Source organism: Gracilinanus agilis, chromosome 3 (assembly GCF_016433145.1).
Source record: "Gracilinanus agilis isolate LMUSP501 chromosome 3, AgileGrace, whole genome shotgun sequence".
NCBI lineage: Eukaryota > Metazoa > Chordata > Mammalia > Didelphimorphia > Didelphidae > Gracilinanus > Gracilinanus agilis.
The window spans coordinates 350,815,413-350,839,904 of record NC_058132.1 but is presented as its reverse complement, the minus strand read 5'-3'; the positions used below and the strand labels follow the sequence as shown (position 1 = coordinate 350,839,904).

General features: G+C 35.7%; 1 protein-coding gene across 2 annotated transcripts in view; it reads right to left on the bottom strand.

Annotated features, from left to right (window-relative positions):
- LOC123242379 (limbic system associated membrane protein) overlaps positions 1 to 24,492 on the bottom strand; it is a 798,540-nt gene that overhangs the window by 14,856 nt on the left and 759,192 nt on the right. The window contains exon 7 of one of the 2 annotated variants that reach the window (XM_044670083.1): positions 20,120 to 20,155. The exons of the other annotated variant lie outside the window; for it this stretch is intronic. Within the exon in view, the coding sequence (XP_044526018.1) occupies positions 20,120 to 20,155 (36 nt within the window). The remainder of the gene's footprint in view (positions 1 to 20,119; positions 20,156 to 24,492) is intronic. 2 annotated transcript variants of the gene reach the window in all.

The window sequence follows — 24,492 nt, the reverse complement described above, 5'->3', positions numbered from 1 at the left end:
AACCTGTCACATAACTTGACAGTCTTACTTGATATGCCTCAGGTTCTTTCCCATCCCTGACTTATAACTCACTCACCCAATAATTTATCCCTGAATGATAGACATTTACACTGAGAAAAGGGGTTTGAAGACTTTCCAATCTAACCACTTCATTTTACAGATCAGGAAACTTATATCCAAGAAAATTATGTACCCTTTCCAAGGTTACATGGGTCATAATAATCAGAAGCAAGATTTGAATCCAGTTCTGACTATGGATTGCTCTTTCCATTTACCATATTTTAAGTCCACAATGGATAGGAGGCTTTCAAATGATCATTCTACAAAGGCTAATCTATCTCTTTTGCTTTCTCTTCACCAGTTTATTTCCAGTAGAAGAAGGGAATTTTCCTATGAATAGACAGCACTTAATTTCGAAGAATACACAGGTTAATCTCATAACTCCATATAGATTCAGGATTTGATCCTTAGGGTCTTCACTAAGAAAATTTAAATTAAAATAATAATTAATCAATAATAATTTATATTGATTGAAGTCAATTGATAAAATTGAATCAAATTGAAATAAACTGATTGAAATAAAATTGAAATCAATAATAATTGAATAAAAAATTAAAGTAGGATATAGATGTCATCCCTTTTTCTGTATTTTTTTATGACTTCATTCAAAGGACTGATAAGCTTAGGCATTTCAAGACAGTAAAGAAGAAACAATCCTTTCATTATACCTCTAATTCTATTCCTTAGGGAACTCTCTACTCCAGCTCCTGCTCCAAGGTTTGATCTTTGTTCAACTGGTGATGATGAAGGATCAAAGCACATTGCTCTGAGAATATTAAACCAATGTTTTCTCTTCAAAAGTGATTCCTCCTCATTTATATCTTCAGTTGAGTTCAATCCAATTTATTATTTAGAATCTTGGGAATAGAGCTTGAAAGGACATTAGATTTAATCTCATCTAACACTTTAATTTTTCAGATGAGGAAACTGGGCTACAAAAGTTGTGTCTTAATCAAGCTCACGCAGGTGAAAAGGAGCAAAATTCAGATTCAAATCTAGTTCATATAATTCTAAAAACCCTTCACTCTTTCCACTGTTCCACACTTCAAAATTTGGCACTAGTACCAAAGACTAAACTATATTTTCTAGATACAAAGATGAATAAAACAGGATCTACCCGCTAGGAGGTCCTCAGTCATCTGCATTGTATATAACAGTGGTTCCCAAACTTTTTTTGGCCTATCGCCCCCTTTCCAGAAAAAATATTACTGAGCCCTCTGGAAATTATTTTTTTTTAATTTTAATAGCAATTAATAGGAAATATAAATGCACCTGTGGCCATTACCGCCTTCCCTGGATCACTGTAGCACCCACCAAGGTGGGGTAGCGCCCACTTTGGGAATCACTGGTCTATAATATCCAATAGAATGATTTGTCTCTTTAACTTATATCAGTAAATAAGCATTTCTTAAGTGCTTACTATGTGCCAGACACTTAACTAAGCATTGGGAATACAAATACAAGTCAAAAAAGGAGTCCTTACCTTTGAGAAGCTTACATTCTATTTTTTTTTAAACCCTTACCTTCCATCTCAGGATCAATACTGTTGGTTCCAAGGTAGAAGAGTGGTAAGGACTAAGAATGGGGGTTAAGTGACTTGCCCAGAGTCACACAGCTAGGAGGTGTCTGAGGCCATGTTTAAACCCAGGACCTCTCCTGTCTAGATGTGGATCTCAATCCACTGAGCCATGCAGCTGCCCCTGAGAAGCTTACATTCTAATGGAAGAAGATATTACATAAAAGCAAAATGAAAAGGAAGAGAAGGAAAAGGGCATGTGGTAGAGAAAGTCAAGAATCAAGAGCAGAGCCTAGCAAGGAATAAAGAAAGGGTTGGAATAGGTCTCCTCTTTAAAACTGAGGATCTCCAAGCTCAAAGGACCATAGAACTATACATACACTTTGACCCAGCAATACCACCATGGCGTCTATATCCCAAAGAAATCAAAGATGGGGGAAAGGGTCTATTTGTACAAAAAATAGTTATGGCAGTCCTTTTTGTGGTGGCAAAGAACTAGAAACTGAAGGATATTCATCAGTTGGGGAATGGCTGAATAAGCTGTGGAAATGGTTGTAATGGAATATGATTGTACTATAAGAAATGATGAATAGGATGAGTTCAGAAAAACCTGAAAAGACTTTTATGAACTGATGCAAAGTAAAGTGAGCAGAAACAGGGGAACAATGTAGACAGGAACAGAAATATTGTATGATGATTAACTGCAAAGGACTAAACTATAACCAGCAATGCAAAGTTTCAAGATAATCACAAGGAACTCAAGATGAAAAATGGTATCCACTACCAAAGAAGGAATTGTTGGAGTCTGAGTTCAGACCAGAGCATTCCATTTTTCTCTTTATTTCATGCATGAGTTCTTTCTTTATGTGTAATATGTGTCTTCTTTCATAGCAGGAGGAATAAGGAAATATGCATTGCATGACAGCACTAGTATAACCTATATTAATCTATTTACTGTATAAGGGAGGAGGAAGGAGAGAAAGGAAGGGAGAGAATCTGAATCACAAAATGTTGAATAACAATGACTAAAAATGGTTTCCACATGTAATGGAGAAGGGGAGTAAAAACAAAAATAGTTCTCAGATGAATAAATGAACCAGACAATGAGAGAAAGAGGCCACAGAATAGAATCTATACTTAAACAGTGGAAAGTCCAGGGATAAAATGAACTCCGTGGATGAAGCATGTTAGATTCTATGGCATGCTAAATAAAAGAAAGTCTAGTTTAAGTGTATTCTGTCCTGGTAAAATTTGTAATACCAATAACTTGCTAATTAGGAATATTTTCATGCCCCTCCTCTGCTTTTTTTTTTTTTTTTTTTTAGACCTAAGATCAAATCTGGTTTACACTGGCTACTTTTCCATTTGACTTCTAAATGGCAGAGAAAATGAAATGACCAACAATTTTCATGGAGCAGAGATTTTTCCACTGCCCTTCAAATGTTGACTAGAATCCTCTCCAGGCCAATTTTAGAGCTTTGGAATTTGTGTCATTTGGCTAACTGACTTAATTTTAAGGTGCTTACTTAAGCATAAATGCCATGCTTTTTAACTTTCCACAGTCCTTAGTTAAGCCAAACAGTGTCTTAGAAAAAGAAAATATCTTCTATTTCAGAGTTTTCTGTGTCTGTTCTAGGTCTAGTTGTCCTGATGTGACATGAGTTGTTATATTTTTAACTTTGTTAACAAAGTTTAATCCTTCCATAAATAAAATTTTTACCATATTCTTTTGAAAAACTTTTTCCATTATTGAAATAACCATATTTTTCATTAAAAAATCATAGCAGGATAGTCCACTAGCACTTTTTTTAAATGGTGCAGCCAGGAGGCAAAGTATATATAGCATAAGTACTGGACACAGGAAAACTTGATTTTAAAGCTGGTCATGGGCACTTTCTATTTGTGTAACCCTAGATAAGTAATTTAATTCCTGCCTCAGTTTCCTAATCTTAAAGTGGGGAAAATAATAAAACCTATCTTCCACACATATTATAAGGATCAAATATATAAGTTAGCATTTATAAAGTGCATAGCACAATACCTGATACATAGTAGGTGCTTAATACGTTAGCTATGATGATTATGATTTTTATTTATTCTCAAATAAAATTAATATACCATTGTCATTTTGTTTAGTCTAGCAAGTACTACTCTTTAAAAAAATTCCCTACATGAGTTTTCAGGATTTAATTCTCTGAATACTTTTCTATTTACACAGCTCACAATCAAAAAATTTACAGGTTTAATGGATTAAATAGACTCATTTGGCTTAGATATTAATATATACTATACAGGCTGACCAAAGGGGAAATAACAGATTTAAGGGGGTGGGGAGAGTAGCTGAGGCTCCAAATGATTTATAAAAAATGGCTAAGAGTGGAGTTTAACAAAAATAACAAGCTTTGAAAATGTTATACAGGACTTCTTATAATTAGGTAGATCCTTCTGTTTGGGGTACATATCACAGTTATAGCCCTCTCTCTTTCCTTTCCCTCAGGGATATTAGAAAAAAAGTTTAATTCTCTGCTTCCATTGCCACTTTTTCCTATTTCTCAGGGCAAGTTTTCTTTTTTTTTTTTTTTTCTTTCTAGGAAATCAAGACATTGTTGGACTTTTACCTTCAAACTAGATGTCAACCAAGAAAGATGGGTAAAGGAAAAAAAATGTTAGCCACAAAACAGTAAAGAAAAGCGAACAAGGAAATAGAAAATGTGTATTTGCTGCTCTAGAATGGGTGCAAGTTTGAACTCACACCCATTTTCATGTAGGAAGTTCTATTTCTAGGCTAGTGACTCTGCCAGGGTTTTCAAAAATGAAATCTTTATTATATTTTATAATAGTGGCTTAAGAAGGAAGAATATTGTTAATTCCCTTTTTAGGGTCACTTTTTGAAAATTATTCATTTCTCTTTACCAAGTTTTTGTACTTGGGCTTTAGGGATTAGCAGCTTCTACTTATCAGTATTTTCTTCTTCTTTTTTTGCCAAACAAAAAAGGGAAAGCCTTGTGTTCTCTGTTTTCATCAAAGCTACTGCATTGCTTCCATGTACATTTCAGTCTATATTCATGCTAAACATACTTCTGATACTGTGTTATTCTAGGGATCATGAAATTTATATTGTGCCCACTCTGGAGATCAGAAAACTCAAACTATAAGGAAAGCTAAACTTCATTCTTATAAGATTAGCTCATTCAGAGGGATATGACTCTTTATGAACTGTTCCAGAGACAGGTCCAAGTATCAAAGAATATAATAGGTCAGGGAAAACTGAAAAGATCCATCATACAGGCTAGAATCATGCCTTGAGATTCAAAATGTTCATTTTGGTACATGAGTGGGTTAAATTCTCTAAACATATATCCATTTAACATCCTTAAACATAAAGGATTTTTATTTTATTTTATATTTATTTATTTATTTATTATTTTACATATTTATATTTATATTATATTTGTAAAATTATATTTTCTTATATTTTTATTTTATTTATTTTTTATTTTTCCCCACTTTCAAAAACCATTGTTGTGTATTTAGAACTGAAGAACACTAAGTAATTAATTTTAAAATTTTGATGATTGACTCAAAGTCAGATGTGAAGAGTTTACTTAAATTTCATAGACTTTCACTTTCTATTTTATTGGGTCAGCATTTCAAAATTTATTAAATTAGCTTTTATTGTTTATTTCTTGTTTCAGAGGAATAATTTATTCCTCTTACTCTCTAGCTTTTCTACCTAGATCCTTGACCCTACATCTTTCACTTTCTTAAGAATCCTTTTCTATTTATTAACACTTTTCTTTCTTCCATCTTCAATCACNCACACACACACACACACACACACACACACACACACACACACACACACCCTATATACACATATACACATATATTGAATACAGTCAAATTGAATTGCTCACTGCTATGTGAATGTATTCTGAAATCATTGGGAGATTTAAAATGTAGCATCCTAATGAATTTTTACTTATAGGGGTAATTTGATGCAAGATGGAAAGATCACTGGTTATGAAGACAGAGGATCTAAGTTCGAATGTCTCCAACGATAATTATTTGTATGATCCTGGACAAGTAACAACCTCCCTCAGGAAAAAAAAATGTTTTCATATTTGTAAAATGAGAAGATTGAAGTAGGTGGCCTCTGAGTTCTCTTCCAATTCTGCACCTTTGAATCAATAATTCTATTTAAACAAGGAACTTTGCAATGACAACTATCAGTAGTAACAATAACAACAATAATCAAAATGCAGTTAACAACAAGGATCAATACAAGTCTGCAAGATCAGATTATTATTGATCTTAGTCCTCAGAAAGACTAGGGTTGGCTTTGAAGATTAATTAGAAAAGCAAGCAAGCATTTTTTAAGTGCCTACTATGTACAAAGAATCATCAAGTTCTGGATATAGCACAAGACAAAAAAAATAATTTCTCAACAAGCTGACATCCTATTGGACTAAAGTTTTCTAGGACTCTGTATTAAATTATTATTTTTAAAAAATAGTCAAAAAGTCAACTCAGTGGGAAAAAAATCAGAAAAACAAAGTTTATCATCATTTCTAGGAATATTTAACCTGGAATCCACAGATTTAAAAAAGATTTCTTGATAAGTGAATTTCAACACAATCAGTTTCCTTTAAACTTATACGTTATATTTTGTGCATTTGAAGGCATTATTCTAAGAAGGGGTCCATAGGTTTTACCCAACTGCCAAAGGAATCTATGACACACACAGAAAAAGGTTAATCACTCCTGAGTTATCCATCAGATTCCCTGGGTAATCACCTTTTAGTTTATTTGTCTGAGTTCATATAAACACCGTGAAAGACAGGACAGGACAGGACAGGACAGGACAGGACAGGACAGGACAGGACAGGACAGGAAAGGAAAGGAAAGGAAACAAAACGAAACAAAACGAAATGAAACGAAACGAAACGAAAGGAAGCAAGCAAGGAAGGAAGGAAGGAAGGAAAAAAGGTAGAAACATTAGATAGATGTAAAGGAAATAACTTCTAAGTCAAACACTGGAAATGCTATGAAATGGTAGTGCTTTAAAATGCATATCAAGTGGATTAAACTATTTAACTTAAGACTTATAGTAGTCTACAACTGGCCTATTATTGGTTTTATCATAATGCAGTGTTTTGTGTTCTTGTTTTAGACATAATGCACCAGACTTGGTCACACAATACAGCTCTAAACACACTCTCAGAATTTCATGAAGTCTACTACCCCAAATAATCTTGCCCTAAATCCCAGAGTTTGTTTATTTGGTCTGAAAGGTTTAGTTTTTAATAATTGAACAATACAAATGCTGAAACACACATGAAGAGTGAAATCTCCAATATGGGCTTTCACTGTGCTTGTCCACAAAAACGCATAAATTAGGATAAATCAGATGTTCACATCAACAGTGGCATTGTGTGCAAATAAATGATTTGTGCATCAGAATGTTAGCACATTCAACTCTTTCAGTATTTTTACATTTGTTAGAACTTGAAATCTAGGCAGCAAGGTAGCATGGTTAATAGACAACCAGTCCTGGAGTCTGTCTGGAAGACTCATCTTCCTACTTTCATATTTGGTCTCAGACATTTATTAGCCATATGACCCTGAGTAAGTCACTTAACCCTGTTTACATTGGTTTCCTCATCCATAAATGAGCTGGAGAAGGGAATGGCAAACCATTCAGGTATCTTTGCCAAGAAAAACTGAAATGGGGTCAAGAACAGTCAGACACAACTGAAACAAGTGAATAACAGAAAGATCTTTACAGTACTGAATTTAAAGACAAATTAACTAATTTGTTCAAGTGAGGAAACAAAGATCCAAACCATTTGTTTAGTCTAAAGCAATTATATATACATATATTTTAATTTAAATATACATGTTATACCCTATATTTGTCTTGAGAGCTATCTACATTTGTATGTATGTATCTTTTTATCTAACCACACCCCAATTTGCCTATCTGCTTGTCTGTGTGCACCTGTCTATTTGCCTTTGTAAGAAATTTATTTCTACATTTCCTTGAACTACTGAAATGGATTAAAATAGAAGCTTCCAGTAAGTGTCTGTAGAGATCCTTAGTCTTTCTTGGTCTTGGTTTAATTTCTTAGCATCAAGTGCTCAATCTCAGATGAATGAAATAGAACAGTTATGAAATCGTAAATGATAAATGCCTGCATTTAATTTATGTCACTTGCATTCTTGTTTTGAAAATTTAAAGAGTAAAAACAGAACATTGCCATGAAAGGAGAGTCTGGTCAGTATTCTGAGGAGCAAGAGACATCCAAAAGATCTTAGTGAATTTTTTAGTTCAGTTGGGCAGAATTCAGATGTGGAGAAAGACTGATTTTAAACTGTTTAAAGCCACTAGAAATTCACTCTAATACTACTTTCTGTAAGGTAGGACTTAGAAACACTGTATCAGAGATTTAGAACTAGGAAGGAACTTAGAAAGATCACATAACTTTCTTTTTACAGATATAGAAACTGAGGCCCAGAAAGATGAAATGATTAGAATAATATGACATAGTTATTGAGAGGATCATAACATCAAACAGGTAGAAGGAGCTTCAGAGGCTACCTCTCTTTTTACAGATGAAGAAACTGAGGATCAAGACCTGCCAAAGATGAAACAGGGCATAAGTGGCAGAGCTGTGATTTGAATGTGGGTCCTTTGGCTCCAAGTCCACTGTTCTTCCCATTACACCATGATGATTTAAGACATAGATCTGCTTTAGTTGCTATCCAGACATTTTTATTATTAAAAGTACTGACTATAGAATACTAGGACTCCAAGGCACCATGATATTCTTAATTGATCAAGATTTCCTCCTCAATCTGATGGTTGCTGCAGTACAAAAACAATCATCATCTGACCTTAATCTAAGACATCATATTTGTTCTAGAGGGTGGTGGTGGTGTGTGTGTGTGTGTAGGGAGAGAGAGAGAGAGAACAACACAGAGAGAGAGAGAGAACAGGAGAGAGAGAGAGAGAGAGAGAGAGAGAGAACAGGAGAGAGAGAGAACAGGAGAGAGAGACAGAGACACAGACAGAGATAGATACACACATAAAGAGAAGGGGAGAGAGAGAGAGAAGAGATGCTTGGTACTAAGCATTCCTCAGATAGTTGTCTAAAGTTCTTTATATGAGGGGTTCATCTGCATAATCTGACCAGCAAAAACTTGATTTGGCTCTGGGCAAGACTGAAAAAAAAAGGAGGAAAACATATCTTTTTTTCTTAATGCTTACAGAATTACACAATTTTCAACAGGCTAGCTTTCAATAAATGATTAATTCTGAAGGAAAAATGAATTACAGTGTTGTGTGGTCTTTAAAAATATTCAAACAAGATTGTCTCTGTAGAAAATCAATTTTATGTGCTTAAAAATTAATTTTCATTGTCAAAAATCAAGAAGACCCCAATGTGGTTAGGTTGGTCCAGAATTTAAGTTTGATGTCCTCAAATGAGGTTTTTTTTTTGTGTGTGTTCCTAATAGTTAGAAACTACAGAGGAGAAAACTCCAACACTAAAAGGCAAATGGGAGTACAAGTGCAGAGTCCAGCTAAAAAAATGAGAGACCACTCAAGAATGTGAGCTACTTCTGGAAAGTGAGTGTGCCAGGAGAATTGAGACTACCTCTTTGGGAAGTGAAGAGTAGATGAAGGGACTTTTGAACATGTCCAATTGAATGGACTTACCTGTTCCTGGAATTCCCAGGTAAAAAATTCATAGACTTGTTGATGAAAAGAGGCCAAGAAGAACAATACCTTCATCTTATCCATGAGCATATTCTAGAACATTGATGAGCAAACTTTTTAAAGAGGGGGCCAAAGGAAAGGAAATGCTCATCTGTTAGTCTGTTTCTAAGGCAACTCTTTCGAAGTTTCATTGTATTGTATTCTACTCACTGTATTCGTCACATTAGGAATAATGTAAGTGGCTGGATAGAACATTTCAGGGGGCTGCATCTGGCCCGCAGACTGTAGTTTGCCTATCACTGTTCTAGACCATCAAAGTTAAATGACTTCTCCAGGGCTGCATGTGGAACCCTGTGGTTACCTGTCAGAATCTAGATCTGAAATCAGTTCCTTCTGAACCCACATCCAGCATTCTTTCCATTCTTACTACAAAACAAATCACCCATATTACTCTGATAGTGTGGAGAGCAAAGAGAAGGGAAAGATACCCCTTTCCTGTACTTTGAGCTGTAAATTCTCCAAACTCCCTTGATTCCAATTATCTCCACCAACTTAGAACACCTATTCAAATGCCTAAGTAAGGTTTTGAACATACCACAAGGCAATTTGACCAAGATGCTGTGAATCCTGTAGAAAAGCAAAAACAGGATCAGAAGGCACTCAGCCCCTAGGAATGGCCCTTCTCTACTGCTCCAAACTTTGTTCATCTGTTAGCAAGAATGTTCTTTTACAGGACTGAGTCTTACAGTTTGGGGAGGTGGGGAGCTAGAGTCGATTCCCGCACTGTGAGAAATATGGAGGAGTTAGGAAAAAAAATGCTTTGTAATGATTAGCATGTTGTTAGCAAAGCAATTGATAAATTGTATCATCATGCCTTTGTGTTAAGGATGCATGTGTGGAATGCTTTCTTTTACAATCAAGACGGTGATAAGCCAAACAGTGCTGTGAGCTAGGTGGGGTGCTTGCTTCCCCAGTGTCCAATTAGGAAGTGTAAAAGACTTTTAAGATATTTTCCCCCCTCCTGATGTGTGGTGGATAAAAACAGGAAATTCTCAGCGGATGCTTGGTGAGTGGTCTGCATATACCCACCATGCACCTGGGTACATTTGAACACCTTAAATTGGAATTCCAAGCTCATTATGTCTTGCTGTGTTCTGATATTATAGGTGTGTTTCCTCGCAGCAGGGCACAAGGGAGGGATTGAATGTGGAACTGCTATGCTCTCTTTTTTCTTTCCATGTAAGTGCTTCTTTATCTTAATAACTATAAATGGCCTGTGATGATGAAAGAGCATCCTAATGCTACAGGGACCATGTTGAGACAAGTGGATACTATGGTTAATTTCTTTCCTCTATCAAAGTGGGTGTTTCTCCCACATGTGTTAGTTTCCACACTCATATCTAGTCTCTAGTTTCTAAAGTAAGCCCCATAGACAAAGCATGTTCCAAGAAAGCTTTTCCTCTGGTTTTATTTCAGACATATCTATTTGGTAGGGAAACTTTTGTTGTTGTTCAGTCATTTTAGTCGTGTCTGACTCTTTCTGACCTCAATTGGGGTTTACTTGGTAAAGATATTGGGGTTGGTTTGCCATTTTCTCCTCCAGCTCCTTTTATAGTTGAAAAACGGAGGCACAGTTTTTCTGGGAGACATAGCCACCAAGTGTCTGAGGTCAGATTTGAACATAGGAAGATACGTCTTCCTGACTTCAGGCCCCACGTTCTAACCACTTCACCACCTAGCAGCAAGGGAAAACTAGATGGTGAATTTCTTGCAAGCAGACATTTTAGTCTATTAGGGAAACTAATATCATCCCTTAGAGGACAGTTTGACTGTTTTACAACAGAGATTAGAAAGGGCAAGTCATGAAAATAAGGAGTAGGAGGAGCTTCAAAGTGTAATATCACTGAATTTTGAGTAAGAACACCTGTGTTTAAGTCCAATATTCACCACTTAGTTACGGTGTGATCTTTACCCTTGAAGGTCTTTGTTTCCTCAGTTCAAATTTGTAAAATGAAGAATTTGGATCTCTAAGCTGATCTCTAAGGTCTCATTCAATAGGCCACAGATTGTTGAAGGCTACTGTGTTCTAAGTCTATAATATCAGGGGGTGTGAGAAAAGGAAAGGGGATTTTAAGACCAAGAGTGAATGGGCAAAAGTTTTGAATTCATGTTTGAAAAACCTGAATGGCACTATCTGTCCATTCAATTCCTTGGTCCTCTCACCTTTTTGAGAAGGATGCCATCCTTTGCTTCTACAAATATAATTTCTTTCCTTTTAGGCTGCTCTAATTCATGCTAATTAAAATGATGAGGCAGTCAATTACTGAAACTTAATTCCCAAATGTAAATGTTACTGTGAAAGTGAGGCTTTTTTTCCCCTCAAAGTTCATAGAACAGAACTACTTCCATGGCATTAATATTCAGTGGATACTTAATTTAAGTATAACATAACATATATATATATATGCATATATATTTGTATTTATACTCACATTTATCTTTAAATCCTTCCAAATACTGGAAATATAGTAAAGTTATGAAATAGAACAGGATGATTAATGAGAAGGATTGACCACCATGGGGAGGAAGAGGATTCAGAAGCACTAGGACAAGCTCCCTGGCTACAAATTATCTCCTCCCCATCTGGGGATGTATACCTGAACTTCCACTGTCAGAGCTTCATCCATTTAGTTTAAAGCTTTGATTCCTGTTGAAACCCCAACCCCCTGGGAGAGAGGTAATACTTTAAAGCTGCTGTCAGTCATTTGTACACGAAGAACAAGATGACACTGGGTGGCCTGAGGATAGAAGGAAGGAAAGAGAGAAGGGGGAGAGAAGGGCATAGAACTGGAAATAAACTTCATCTACTTCATAATTTTGCCTAAGGCCTAAACTGAATGCAGGACCTCTATACTGGTTGAAGTACAAATACTATGATTATACTTATATTTTATAGCACTTATACAGCTACAGTAACAGTCCTTAAATATTATCTGGAGTGATGGAATAAGGTGGGAAAGTTCACTACAGGGAATTTTTTACTGTGGATTACTCAGGACCAATCTTGTTCTGAAGTTTTACTAAAATTGTCATCTATTCTACTGGAACATAACAGGACAGCTTTGCATAATTTAGCCCACCAGAACAGGGAATGATAAATATTTTCAAACTAAAATTCTAACTTAGTAATACTTTCTTTTTGTGCAGTCTTTTATATTTGATAAATAATTTCTCCTTATTTTATTTGATCCTTAAGAGTAGGACCAGGGATTATTGTACTCATCTGATGAGCTTTACTATGGATATCTCTTTTATGAGAACGAGCTAAGAAAAATGTAAAGAAAATGAAACTTTGAGAAGATTGTACCTTGCCTAAAGTCATATAGCTTCTAAGTGGCAGTGCCAAGACTAAAATGAGAAGCAGAGACAGAAAGACAGAGACAAAGACAGTGAGAAGGAAAGAGGAAGAGGGGGAAAGGAAGGAGAAAAAGAAAAGGGAGGGAGGGAGAAGTGGAGATCATTCTTTTGGAACTTCTGATGTTTGAAATAAGAAGTACTTTTAGTGGTCAGGACAAGAAATATTTTTATAGATGTTCCCAGAGTAAGTTCCGCTCCAAAAAAAGTCCTTTGAATTAATATAATAGGTATTTTGGTCCTTGATTAAAGATTGGCTGAAGCTCCTTTTTTCAGTTATCAAGTGATTCTTTGGAAGTAATGTCAGAAATCCTATGACTAATTTAAATATATACATAATACATAGAATTATATTTATGTGTATATTTTTGATATTTCAGGAAATTTAATCTTAGTTGGTTTCTTTATCATGTAGATTGATACCTGCTCTGCAAATAATAGTTTTAGAGAGTTTCTTAGGCACATTTAGAGGTTAAATGACTTGCCTAAGGTCACAAAGCTAGTATGTGTCAAAAGCAGTAGTTGGCTCCAGGTGTTTAACTTGCCATACAGCTACTACATCATGGTACTCTATATATTTTGTGATTTCATCTACAGAAGGAGGTCCTGGCCCAGAAGCCTCTACCTTGGCAAAATGGCAGTGGTTGGGCAACTCATTTTCTTAGTGAGTTCCCTTCGGCACTGAGAAGTTAAATGATTTGATGTGTCAGAGACAAAACTTGAACATAGAAAGGTCTTCTTCCTGATGCCAAAGTCAGCTCTCTATTACAACACATTGCCATATCCCCATGTATATGTAGATATGCAATATTATTTTTACATATAGAAATACCTATTTGCATATAATAAGTAATAATAATACTGAATATTTAGGTAACACTTTGATGTTTGCAACTTGCTTTACATGCATCTTCTTATTTGAGATTCACAACAGCTCTATGATGAGCAAATGGGCTGCAAGAGACTAAGTGAAATATATACACATATATAATGGCAATAAATGAAACACCTTTCCATTTTGCAAAGCTCTTTAGATATATCTTTAGATATATCTTTAAATAATATGCATATATCAATAAACATTTATGAAGTGCCCATGTGCCCATTGTGATATGTGTATGAATATGTCTTTTATATGTATACACATGTGTACATGCACATGCATTAATATACGGTGTATACACAAATCTTGTGTACAAAGGTAAATAACTCTGTGTTTGCATATTTATATAGTATTTGTCATTTTGGATTAACTATATTTCCTCCATCAAGAAGGGTTGACTATAACCTTTTTAGGGAAAGTTCATCAGAGGGTGATCAAGATCCCAGCAATGGCATCAACCACTTGGGCTTTTAGCTTTCTGTGTTGTCATTTTGTCAAATAATACTTTGAGGTATGTGGAATTTTCAATATAAGCATAAATACAAATTTAGATCTCTACATGGCAAAACATGCACACATACATGTTTATGTGTGTGCATATGCATCAGTGGACATCTTACCTATTAAAGAAATATAATAATAAAGCCATCCATCATTTGCAGTATAGGTGATGTCCTATATGGAATGAATGTAGTTTCACTGGAATTGTTCAGTCATCTATATGACATGATTTGTTTGCAGTTTTTTCTCCCCTTAGTTTTGCTATGTTTTTCTTACTGTGAGAACTGACACAAATAAACCATTCCAGCAAATTCCAGGTAGGACATCCCCTCTACTATGGGATCTATAGATAGATAGAGAAATTAATGTAGATATATGGCTATACAAAAATTAAAACATGTATATGTGTGCATATGTACATTTATGTATCTAATACATAAGTAGCTAAGATTTTAATATAATTTCAGTAATAAAAATACAGACTAAATTTTATTATGTGTATTTTAGCTTGAGAGCATTCTTTTCTCCATACCTTTTACCTGTCCCATTACTGTACATTCTGGCGAACACCAAAGGTTAATGGAAACAGTGCGCCCTCATTAAGCTCTATTTGTGTGAAGAAAGAGCTGGTATCTTTTTATTATGAGGTATCCAGAGAGTGAAATGTCACTAACACACCATGAATATTGAGCATTGATCATATGTATGGCCTCTGTATAATGTTGTAAAAGTGCTCAAGTCCTACTACAGATTAGTGATTTAAAAAAAAATTAAGTAATGACAATTGTGCATCTGATTATGACTACTCCTAGTTTCATAAGAACCTTTGTTCCAAGGAATTCAAAAATCCTTCTGTATGTTATTCCGAGAATGCTTAATATACTCCTGGGAAAGGATACAGAGATTACTTTCCCATGTAAAAGACAGAGAAACAATGGCAGAAAATCATACAAAAATTATCTGGGGCTAATAGAAATAAATGTACGTGTAAACAAGTGTGGATGAATCTGTGTTTCAGTTTATAAGTGTTATGTGTCTGAAGCTATGTTTAATTAAAGAAAGCTTTTGTGTATATGCCTATAGATGTAAGGATGTATAGTTTTACAAATGGTGAAAACCCACTTTGCTGTCACAGATAGTAATTCATCTGTGGCTTAGTAGATCAGAGTATCATAGCTATAGAAATGTAAGGGGTCAGTTCTTAGAGGTGATCTAATACAGCCCCTTCATTTGGAGAGTGAGGTAAAGAAGGAAATTGAGCTAGTATGAGGTAACGCAATTTGTATGGTTAACAGAGGCAGAGCTGGACCTGACCGAGGTCCACTGTCTGATGTCAAATCTTTATGACAGTGTGGGTCGTTTATAGCAATGTGGGTGAGACATACAGAGCTCAAATAGTTATATAGGGTGATAAGGAGAGTAAGTATTAGAGGTGGGATTTGAACTCACCTTCTTCAAGCTCAGAATTCTTTCTACTACATCATACTGCTTTTTGAGTGTAGTCACTGAAAAATACATATATCTGTTGGGGTAACTATGTGTATCTTCATAGGATGGTTACCATGTATGTTGTTGTTCAGTCATTTCAGGCATCACCAAATCTTGTGACCCAATTTGGGGTTTTCTTGGCAAAGCTACAAGAGTGGTTCACTGTTTCTTTCTCCAACTCATTTAACAGATGGGGAAACTGAGGCAAACCAGATTAAGTGACTTCCCAGTATCACACAACTAGTACATATCTGAGGCTCTATTTGAACTCAAGTCTTCCTGACTTCAGGTCCAGCACCCTATCCATTTTGCCATCTAGATGCCCCTGCGTTATTAAAATGAGATTTTTAGTGAGAATTATCAAATGAAAGAGAAAGCCAACATGCCATTTGTTCAGACTAGGTAGAATGTCTGTTATAATAAGGAACTGGAGGGCTTACTCATTAATACTATAGGTGATGTCCTAGAGGGAATGAATGGAGCTGTCCAGCCATCTGCATGGAGTGGAATGTTTGCAGTGTTTTGTATCCTGTTACCTTTCCATCACAGTGGCAGCTGACACAGATAATCCATTCCCACAAGTACCAGGTGGGGGCAGGAAGGTGTCTTCCCTCCTCTGTCTGTGGGACACAGGCTTTTGCTGATGCCAGGGTCTGTCAGCATGTACATCAGACTCAGAAGGGAAATATGCCAGGCTGACTTAGAGTTTCTGCAAGCTTGGTTTGTTTGTGAGATTTTTTTTTTTCAGAGAGCTTTAGACAGCTGTATTAATCATGCAAACCCAGCCATGTGCAATGTGTTTTATCAACAGAAAAACAGGGACTGAATAGTAACCAGCTCCTGAAAAGACCCAGTGCAAAGCCTGAGTCTAGAAGATAAACCAAGTATTTCCTGAACCCCCTTGCCATTCTAGGTTAGTGAATGGAAAGGCTGTACCCTTGGGATAATAATCAGATGGGAGGCAAATTTGTTAGACAAAATTCCAAAGTGATTTGCAAAGTAGAAATGGCTGGAGAAGATGTGAACTGAGCACAGAGAACTGTCTCTTGCCTATTCTGTCAAGAGGATGCTTCATACAAGGATCCAAAAGAGAGCAATGGTAGATTTCCATGACTCAATTCCTACACTCCTTCATTCCATTTAGTTTCTAAGACAGGTTGTGTTCCCACATTCTGAGCCTAGAATCTTACCAGGGTAGGAGATTCTCTAAATTCACTGGCTTCATGAATGCAAGCTATATTAAAGAAAAGTCATAGTGAGGAGCCAAGGGATTGAGAGTAGCAAGTACAAATATCCCCCAGTGTACAGAAGGGATGCCTTAGGAAATGGTGTGGTCTAACAAAAATGAGGACTTTTTTCTTAGGCTTTCAGATCCACCTATGCCTTTCTTCTTTTATAATTCACCATGTTCTTTGCAGTGATGCTGTCAGGAGAGGGTTATGCAAATATATGCAATCCAGGGCTCATTTCAGAATAAATAAATCTAAATTTAAATTAATGAAAAAAACACCTAATAGAAACAGATCAAGCAATGAACTAAGGGTTGAAAAAATGAGGTGGGAGGGCTTACCAACTTCTCTTTTAGGAAAAGGGTGAGGGAAATTTTTAAAAGTTTGATTGGCCATGGCAAATGTAAGCCAATCTTTGGTGTCATTCCAGTTACTAATATTATTATTGCTACTGCAGAAAAATCAAGCAATGTGATGAGAGGAACTCAAGGGAAATCCTTTTGAGTTATTGAGACTTGTTTTTGTTTAATCACAGCTTGAAAGGGGCTTAGGACAAGGTTCCTGCTGAGACACTGATGTTTGAAACCAAGTCTGCTTGATGAGCCATCCAGGGTGGGGTTGGAGGGGAAAGCTTCACATGAAGTATATTAACAGAAAGAAATTGGAATTAAATGCATATTTTTATTAAAATGAAAAAAGCACAGAGGGAAAAATGTCTTTAGGCTGTGAGGAGAGAAGATGAGCTCAAGAACTATGTTCAAAAGTCTTAGTGTCTTTCAATAACCAATAAATATTGAGAGTTGTCAGCAAAGCAAGGGTTCAGATTCAGAGGAAAAAAACATGCCTGTACACAGATCACCCCAAGGTAGCCTTAAACACCAATAAGACTAACATGCTCTCTGTAGAAGTTGGAATTGTTGAGTTGGAATAGTAAGGGAGATAAGTGAATTTTGTTGTTAATCATTCTTTTTGAGTATGTCAGGAATTGATGATTATCTAGACTGGCAGGAGTAGAGACAGTGATTTTATCTCTAACATGCCCATTTCATTAATAGGAATAGAGGACTTGTAAGAAGATTTGTCTCTGTCCCAGGAGATCCCCACTAGTAACTTCAAATCTCATTGAATAGCTTTTCAGTTCCCACCACCAGTAACCCAAAGCATTAGTAAATAGGTTAAACTAGAATACTACGAGCTATTTGAACTAAGAGAAAACTAACTACAAAACTATAATGTAAGATCAAACTAGGGCCATTCTCCAATCAACACTGAGGAGGGGAGGAGTATTGGAAAGTTCTCGCTATTCCAAGGGTTCTCTTCCCACTCCAGTCAATTTCCTTTCATCTCTTTCTTTCTGAATGCCATGTGAATTATTCCTTTGGATGTTTTTCCTATGGTAAGGCTGATTAGATGAAACATTTCAACTGGGAAAAGTGACTGGGGAAACAGTATTCCCCTACTATGAGTAGAGTTCTAGGAAAATTGGGCAATGCTTGTCATTGAATAGATTCACTAGAATTGCCTTTTTGAATATGTTATCTTGCAAAACAAAATGTCTCTGTGAAGATTCTACATCCGAAGATGTTTGCAAAATGGTAGCACATTCTCCTACAACCCTAAGACAAAAAGATTTACAATTAATATGGTCATTCAAGAATCCCAAATAGAACATTTTTCATAAAAAGTAACCTTGGTCATACATTTTTAAAAGCAGATTTTTTGCTTTTTTTTGTCAATTCTATTAGTCTTTTTCTCTGATAATTCATTGTGAAATGAAGGTGAGGCTGGTCCCCCAAAGAAGAAGGACTTCTTCTAGATCCTGCTCCAAACTGGGAAGTTTTTGAGTAAAAGTTTTATAATGACATTAGTCATATAATATATCTGGGGACTAGCCTAGGTAAGGTTTTTGTTTGTTTTTTAATTGTTGTTTTTGGACAAAGCAACTCACAAAATTGTCTACAAATACATATGAAGGTTATCTTCTGTTTCAATGGAGATAGTGTCTCTTACAATCTTTCAAATTATAGAAATAAGAAGTATTTTTGGCATCTAGGGGAAGATAAGCTTTGCATATGTTTCTAGGGGAATTTCTGCTATAGCAAGGTTTCCTTTTTTAAATTATGTTAATGTATATCCTAGATCTTGTTGAAAGGTTGATCAAAGGTCTTTTGTTGAGTTAACGAGTGACCACTTTTAGTCACTATATATCTTATGATTAATTTTAAAAAGGAACTTAAAAATGTTCACATGAATTTAGAGATATACATTCACATATACATATTTATGAAAAATGAATTATTGGTAATTTTTAAACTAATGCAAAAAAGCTATAGGTATTCAGTTTTGATGAGTTAACAAAATATGATTCTTTTCATAGCTCAAGAAACAGCAGCTCTGTCCTTTTAATTCAATGTCTGAATACATTTCATTTATGGTGCATACAATAATCATGTTTAATTGGATTTATTTTTTCACACTCTGCCCCTCATGGCCTACTTTCCTACTTTTTTCAGCTCTTTGAGGGATATTTGCGAATCACTTTCTGGGATTTAATTTTAATGGTGGGTTGGTTTCATTTTGGACTTTTTTTAACCTTGCTTAAATTTTATTTTCCAATTTGCTTTTAAGTGGCCTTAAGTTATGGGGCTGTAGCTGTAGCCTGCATCTAAATGTGATACGGGTGACATAATTTAACTAGATTGTCTGTACAGAGATTTATTAAAATGAACACAAAATGTCCACCTTGGTTCCTTTAGCATTACTTTCAAGAGGATCAAGTCAGAGCCTATGTCCTAGAATCATCTAATTCAGATAATGTGGTAAATTGGGCAATGTGCAAAAAAGATTTTCCACTAATTTATATCAATACTTTTTGGGCTAGATTAGCTAAGCCCCCAGTCACCAGGGTAGTTAGTCTATCTATTCCTATCTCTTGGGCGTGCAAAAGTAGTCTGCCTGCCTCATACAAAAAGGAGAGATTAAAATAGCTAGCTGCCGTTAAGAAATAAAAACTCTGAGCAACTTTGTTTCTGGGTATTTGGTACTGTCACCTTGACTCCTGATCAAATACCAGTAGGCCAGACAGCAGCAGCAAAGTGTAGAAATATTTTAAACAGGGTCACTGAACTGTATCATGTCTATCAGGTTTGGAGGGGTAGCTTTCATTGGTGTTCTGGCTAGAGGTGTGAGGAAGAGTGATTCTTATTGAATGTGAATTTTGTGAATTGTTTTTTCCCTCCCTAGGTTTAAACATGAAGATGATGGAGAATGACCCTGCAGTAGCATAGTGTGATAGAAACCATACTGACCTTGATTAGGGTTGGGGATTGTGGGTAAAACTCGTTCTAAAGGGGGAAAAACAGTAAGTGTCATGGAGTAAAATATATACAAGTAAGCTTCTCATTTCTAGCCATAAAGCAAATATAAAACAGGTGATTTTCCATCCTAACTGGATTTCAGAAATGAAAGATTTGATTCCTCTGAGAGGTCATGCTGTATGTCCCCCGTTAGTAGCAAAATACTAAAGAAAGCTATCCACTGAAAATCAAATATCTTGAAGTAAGGGAGAAAAATGAAACAAATTAATTTTATATTAAGTAGCAGTACTAAATATGGGGTACTTTTTGTCAGGAAAACTATCGTCCAATTAAAGATTCCATATAAAAAGTAATATTGCTCAACAGAGGGCATTTGAGATTCAGGTCACCATTGTTCAAGTACTCCTGAGTTACACCCCAACCATACTTCCCACCATGCTGTTTTCCCAATTCCAGTCTCATCACTGGACCATCAAAGCTGCATTGGCCATAGCTCTTCTCTTGAATCCTCCTACCAACTCATTCCAACCCTTTTCATCCAAGTCACTGCCTGGAACACTTTCAATTCTCCACACATTGCTTCATGCCATCAAGCTTCTTAGCCAATATGCTTTTACTTCCTCATTTTTTACCAACCCTGCTGTCCTAAATATCACACCCCATAATTCTTTTGGCACAGTTTCACCTTCCCTAAGACATACAGCTAACACATTTAAATGCTAACATTTTCTTTCCATGCCTCTCATAGCTTCTTCCACATTAATATATGAATAAAAAGAAATGTTTCTGTATATGTTACATACCTGTGTAATAGTAGGCATATACATGTGCATATATTCTTACTTTAAGTATACATATATATAATACAAATAATTTTGCTATTTTCTAACTCCTACCCAAATACTACCTTCCTTTCTCAAAACTAGTTTTTTGGCAGTAACTCAAAGGAGTTTGTTCAAGCCAAACAGGGATGCTTCATCTTATGGCTAAATGTAAAGTCTATGTGCCCTTTAGGTGACTTTTAAAAATTTAAACTGGGAGAATCTTTATTTCAATTCAATTCAATTCAATTCAAGAATGCTTTATTTTATATCTACTATGTTCAAAGCATCACTCTAGGCATTGGGGACACAATGATAACAAGCGGCACTGTCTAAACCAGCCATTTTGTTCACTATCCTACCTCATCTCTCATAAGTTATTCATCTTACCTGAAAACCAAGGTGAATTGTGACACCTCTCTACAGGTTCTCTCAGAAAGGTGACTCACTGGATTGAGTCTCCTTTCTTCTATTGTTCTCAGTTAAATGCATCTAAGGCACCCCTCTCTCCTTCTCCAACTAGGGTGCTGGAACACCTTACAAATATCTCTATATATAATTATCTGTACCTATGTTTAGGCTAGGCCTATAATTACATTGGTCAAGGGAACTTTCAAATTAGAAAATTCCCTCTATTAATCTATAAATACATATTGGCTCTCTATTCCCTCCAAATCTGTTAAGAAGTTATAACATATTCTTTTATTCCCTCCCTCCCTTCCTCCCTCCGTCTCTCTCTCTCTCTCTCTCTCTCTCTCTCTCTCTCTCTCTCTCTCTCTCTCACTTTTTCTCTCTCTCAGAGAGACACACACAGACATATATATATATATATTTTTTTTAAATTTCTTTTCTTTTCTATTTTGTTATTTTCTATCCTAGTTTGGACTTTGAATGGATATAACATTTTGGTTATTCAAAATCTGGGACACCAGAGACAGTAAAATTTAGTTTGGCTCAGCTGAAAGTTTTAGCCTCAGATGATCAAAGTTTCCCAAGTATATTACAATGCTACTGGTCAATAGTAGCTCATAGAACACTTATAACTTACTTATCCAAGTGTCAAGTAGACAAACTTCTATTGGTTATTTGGTATTACATCTCCAGTCTTGAAAATAAATATCTGGACTTCTTGTAACATTTATATAGCAGTAGGATAGCACTGTCCTATGTTTTACTCCATCTATCTAATTTTATTTTTATTATTACTATTATTATTCAGGCTGTTTAAATAGCTCAGCTTAATATTTTCTTCTCACACTGTTCACAGTTGGGTAAATGCTCTCTACCCTCATTTTCACATGGCCATTTATAACATTGTTTAGTCATTCCTCCCACCTTCTATTCATCACTCTTTCAATTTCTTTCCACCTTATTATCATCACTTTAGCTCCACCCTGTAATCATCATTTTCACCCTATCACACCTTATTAGTTATTTTATTCTCTTAATTCTATCCTACTGCCTGATCACTCCCCTGTCTCTTCTCCATCCCAGCTTTTTAGCCATACTCTTCCATTATCTCCCCACTGCTATTATTATTTTCCCACTCCATCCCATTATACCTGTGGTCATTATAATATCTCTGGTTTCATGGACAGTTCGAAGAGTGTCAAATGAAACAGGATGTAGTAAATACATTTTCCATGGAAAACAAGTCACAGAAACTTTCGGACCCAGTTTCTCTTAGGGTACTAAATACATTAGCCTGCCTTCAGGGTTTTAGAGGTGACTGATGATATTGTGAGACAGCATGTGGACCAAAAAGCCAGGTAAATTGAATTTCAATCTGATCTTTTAACTGCAAATCCAAAATCAAGAATTGGAAAGGATATCAGAAATCCTTTAGTGAAACACCTAATCAATGTTTAAGTGCTCTTGATAATATCCTCAACAAATGGTCATCCAACCTCTACTAGAAGGAGAGCATTTGAATCAGAAGGAAGCTATTTCCATTTTCTTTGACAGCTCTAATTGTTAGGGTATGTTTCCTTATGTTGAAATGAAGTCTGTCTCTCTAGAAATTCTGTCCTTTCAGAATCAAGCAGAACTGAATATAATCTTTTCCCCATATGGCAATAATCTCTTCTCTAGTCTGTCTCCTCAGTATTTCTTGTGTTAGTCCCTTTCTCCATTTGTACCACAACCACCACCTTTTATGCAGAATTGTTGATATCACTTCCTAACCAGTTTTCCTTTGCCTAATTTCTCTCTTGTTCCAATCCATTCTCCACAAATATTTCAAATTATTATTACTAAAGTACAGTTCAGACTATGCCACTCCCTTTTTCAGTAAGCTTCAGCGACTCTCCATTGGCTCTAAGTTAAAATACAAGTATCAGTCAATTAAACTCCTTTTGAACCTATCATTTTAAGTTAATTATACATTAGTTTCCCTGTTCATAGTTCACTTTCCAGACAAATTGGGCTACTTGCTCCCTATACATGACATTCCATCTCCCATTTGCATGTCTTTGTTCAGGTTGTAGCCTCATACCTGGAATTCCTTATTTCCTCATCTCTGCCTTTTAGAACTCTAAGCTCCCTTTAAGGCTCAGCTCAAGTGCTATTTTCTTAGACTAGTCTCTCTTCATTCCAAAAGTTTGTAAGCCCTTATATATCCACCAACAGAGATCATTTTTCATCTCTCTGTCTCTCTGTCTCTGCCTGTCTCTGTCTCTGTTTCTCTGTCTCTGCCTCTCTCTGTCTCTGTCTGTCTGTCTGTCTGTCTGTCTCTTTCATATTTAGTATCTGTTATATTCTCCCGGTAGTATATAAGTTCCTTAAGGGCAGAGCACGTAGTATGTCCTTAATAAATGCTCATTGTTTGATGAGCTATTTGATTAAATATTCATATTTTATTTAATTGGTCTACTTTTGCTACTGGATTCCAGTCCCTTTATCATCCTGGTCATATATCTTTGCATGTAATCTGTCTCTTTAGAATCCCATTCAAAATGAGGTAATTAGAATTAGTTATAGTGCACCAGGTGTGGTCTGATAAGGTCAAGATATAAAGGTACTATTACATTATCTGTTTTGGCTACTGCCAATATCATATTGTAAAATGCATTTGGATATTGGCTAAAGCTTAAGATACTTTATAATGGGATACCAAAAAATATCAGGTTACTGAGATTTCAACTAGTGGCAAAATTTTAAACAAAAAAGTCCTAAGCAAAGTAATAATGCATTGATTAAGAGGAATGATTCCTTTTGGGCCTCCTTGAAGCCTACAAATCATTGCAGGGCAGTATTTAATCCTCTGGCACCAGCAATTCATTTGAGAAATACCATAATGATCTTGAGAAACTGATGATTTTAAAAAAAGACTAATTTAATTAGTTCTTGAAGACAAGTCTTCCTTGATTTGAGGCCAGTTCTCTGTATTCCTACATCAAGCTGCCTCTCCAAACAAAACATGAGAAATCAAAAACTTCCAAACACAAAACTAAAATGAAAGGAAAGAAGGAAAGAAGAAAGGAAGGAAGGAAGGAAGGAAGGAAGGAAGGAAGGAAGGAAGGAAGGAAGGAAGGAAGGAAGGAA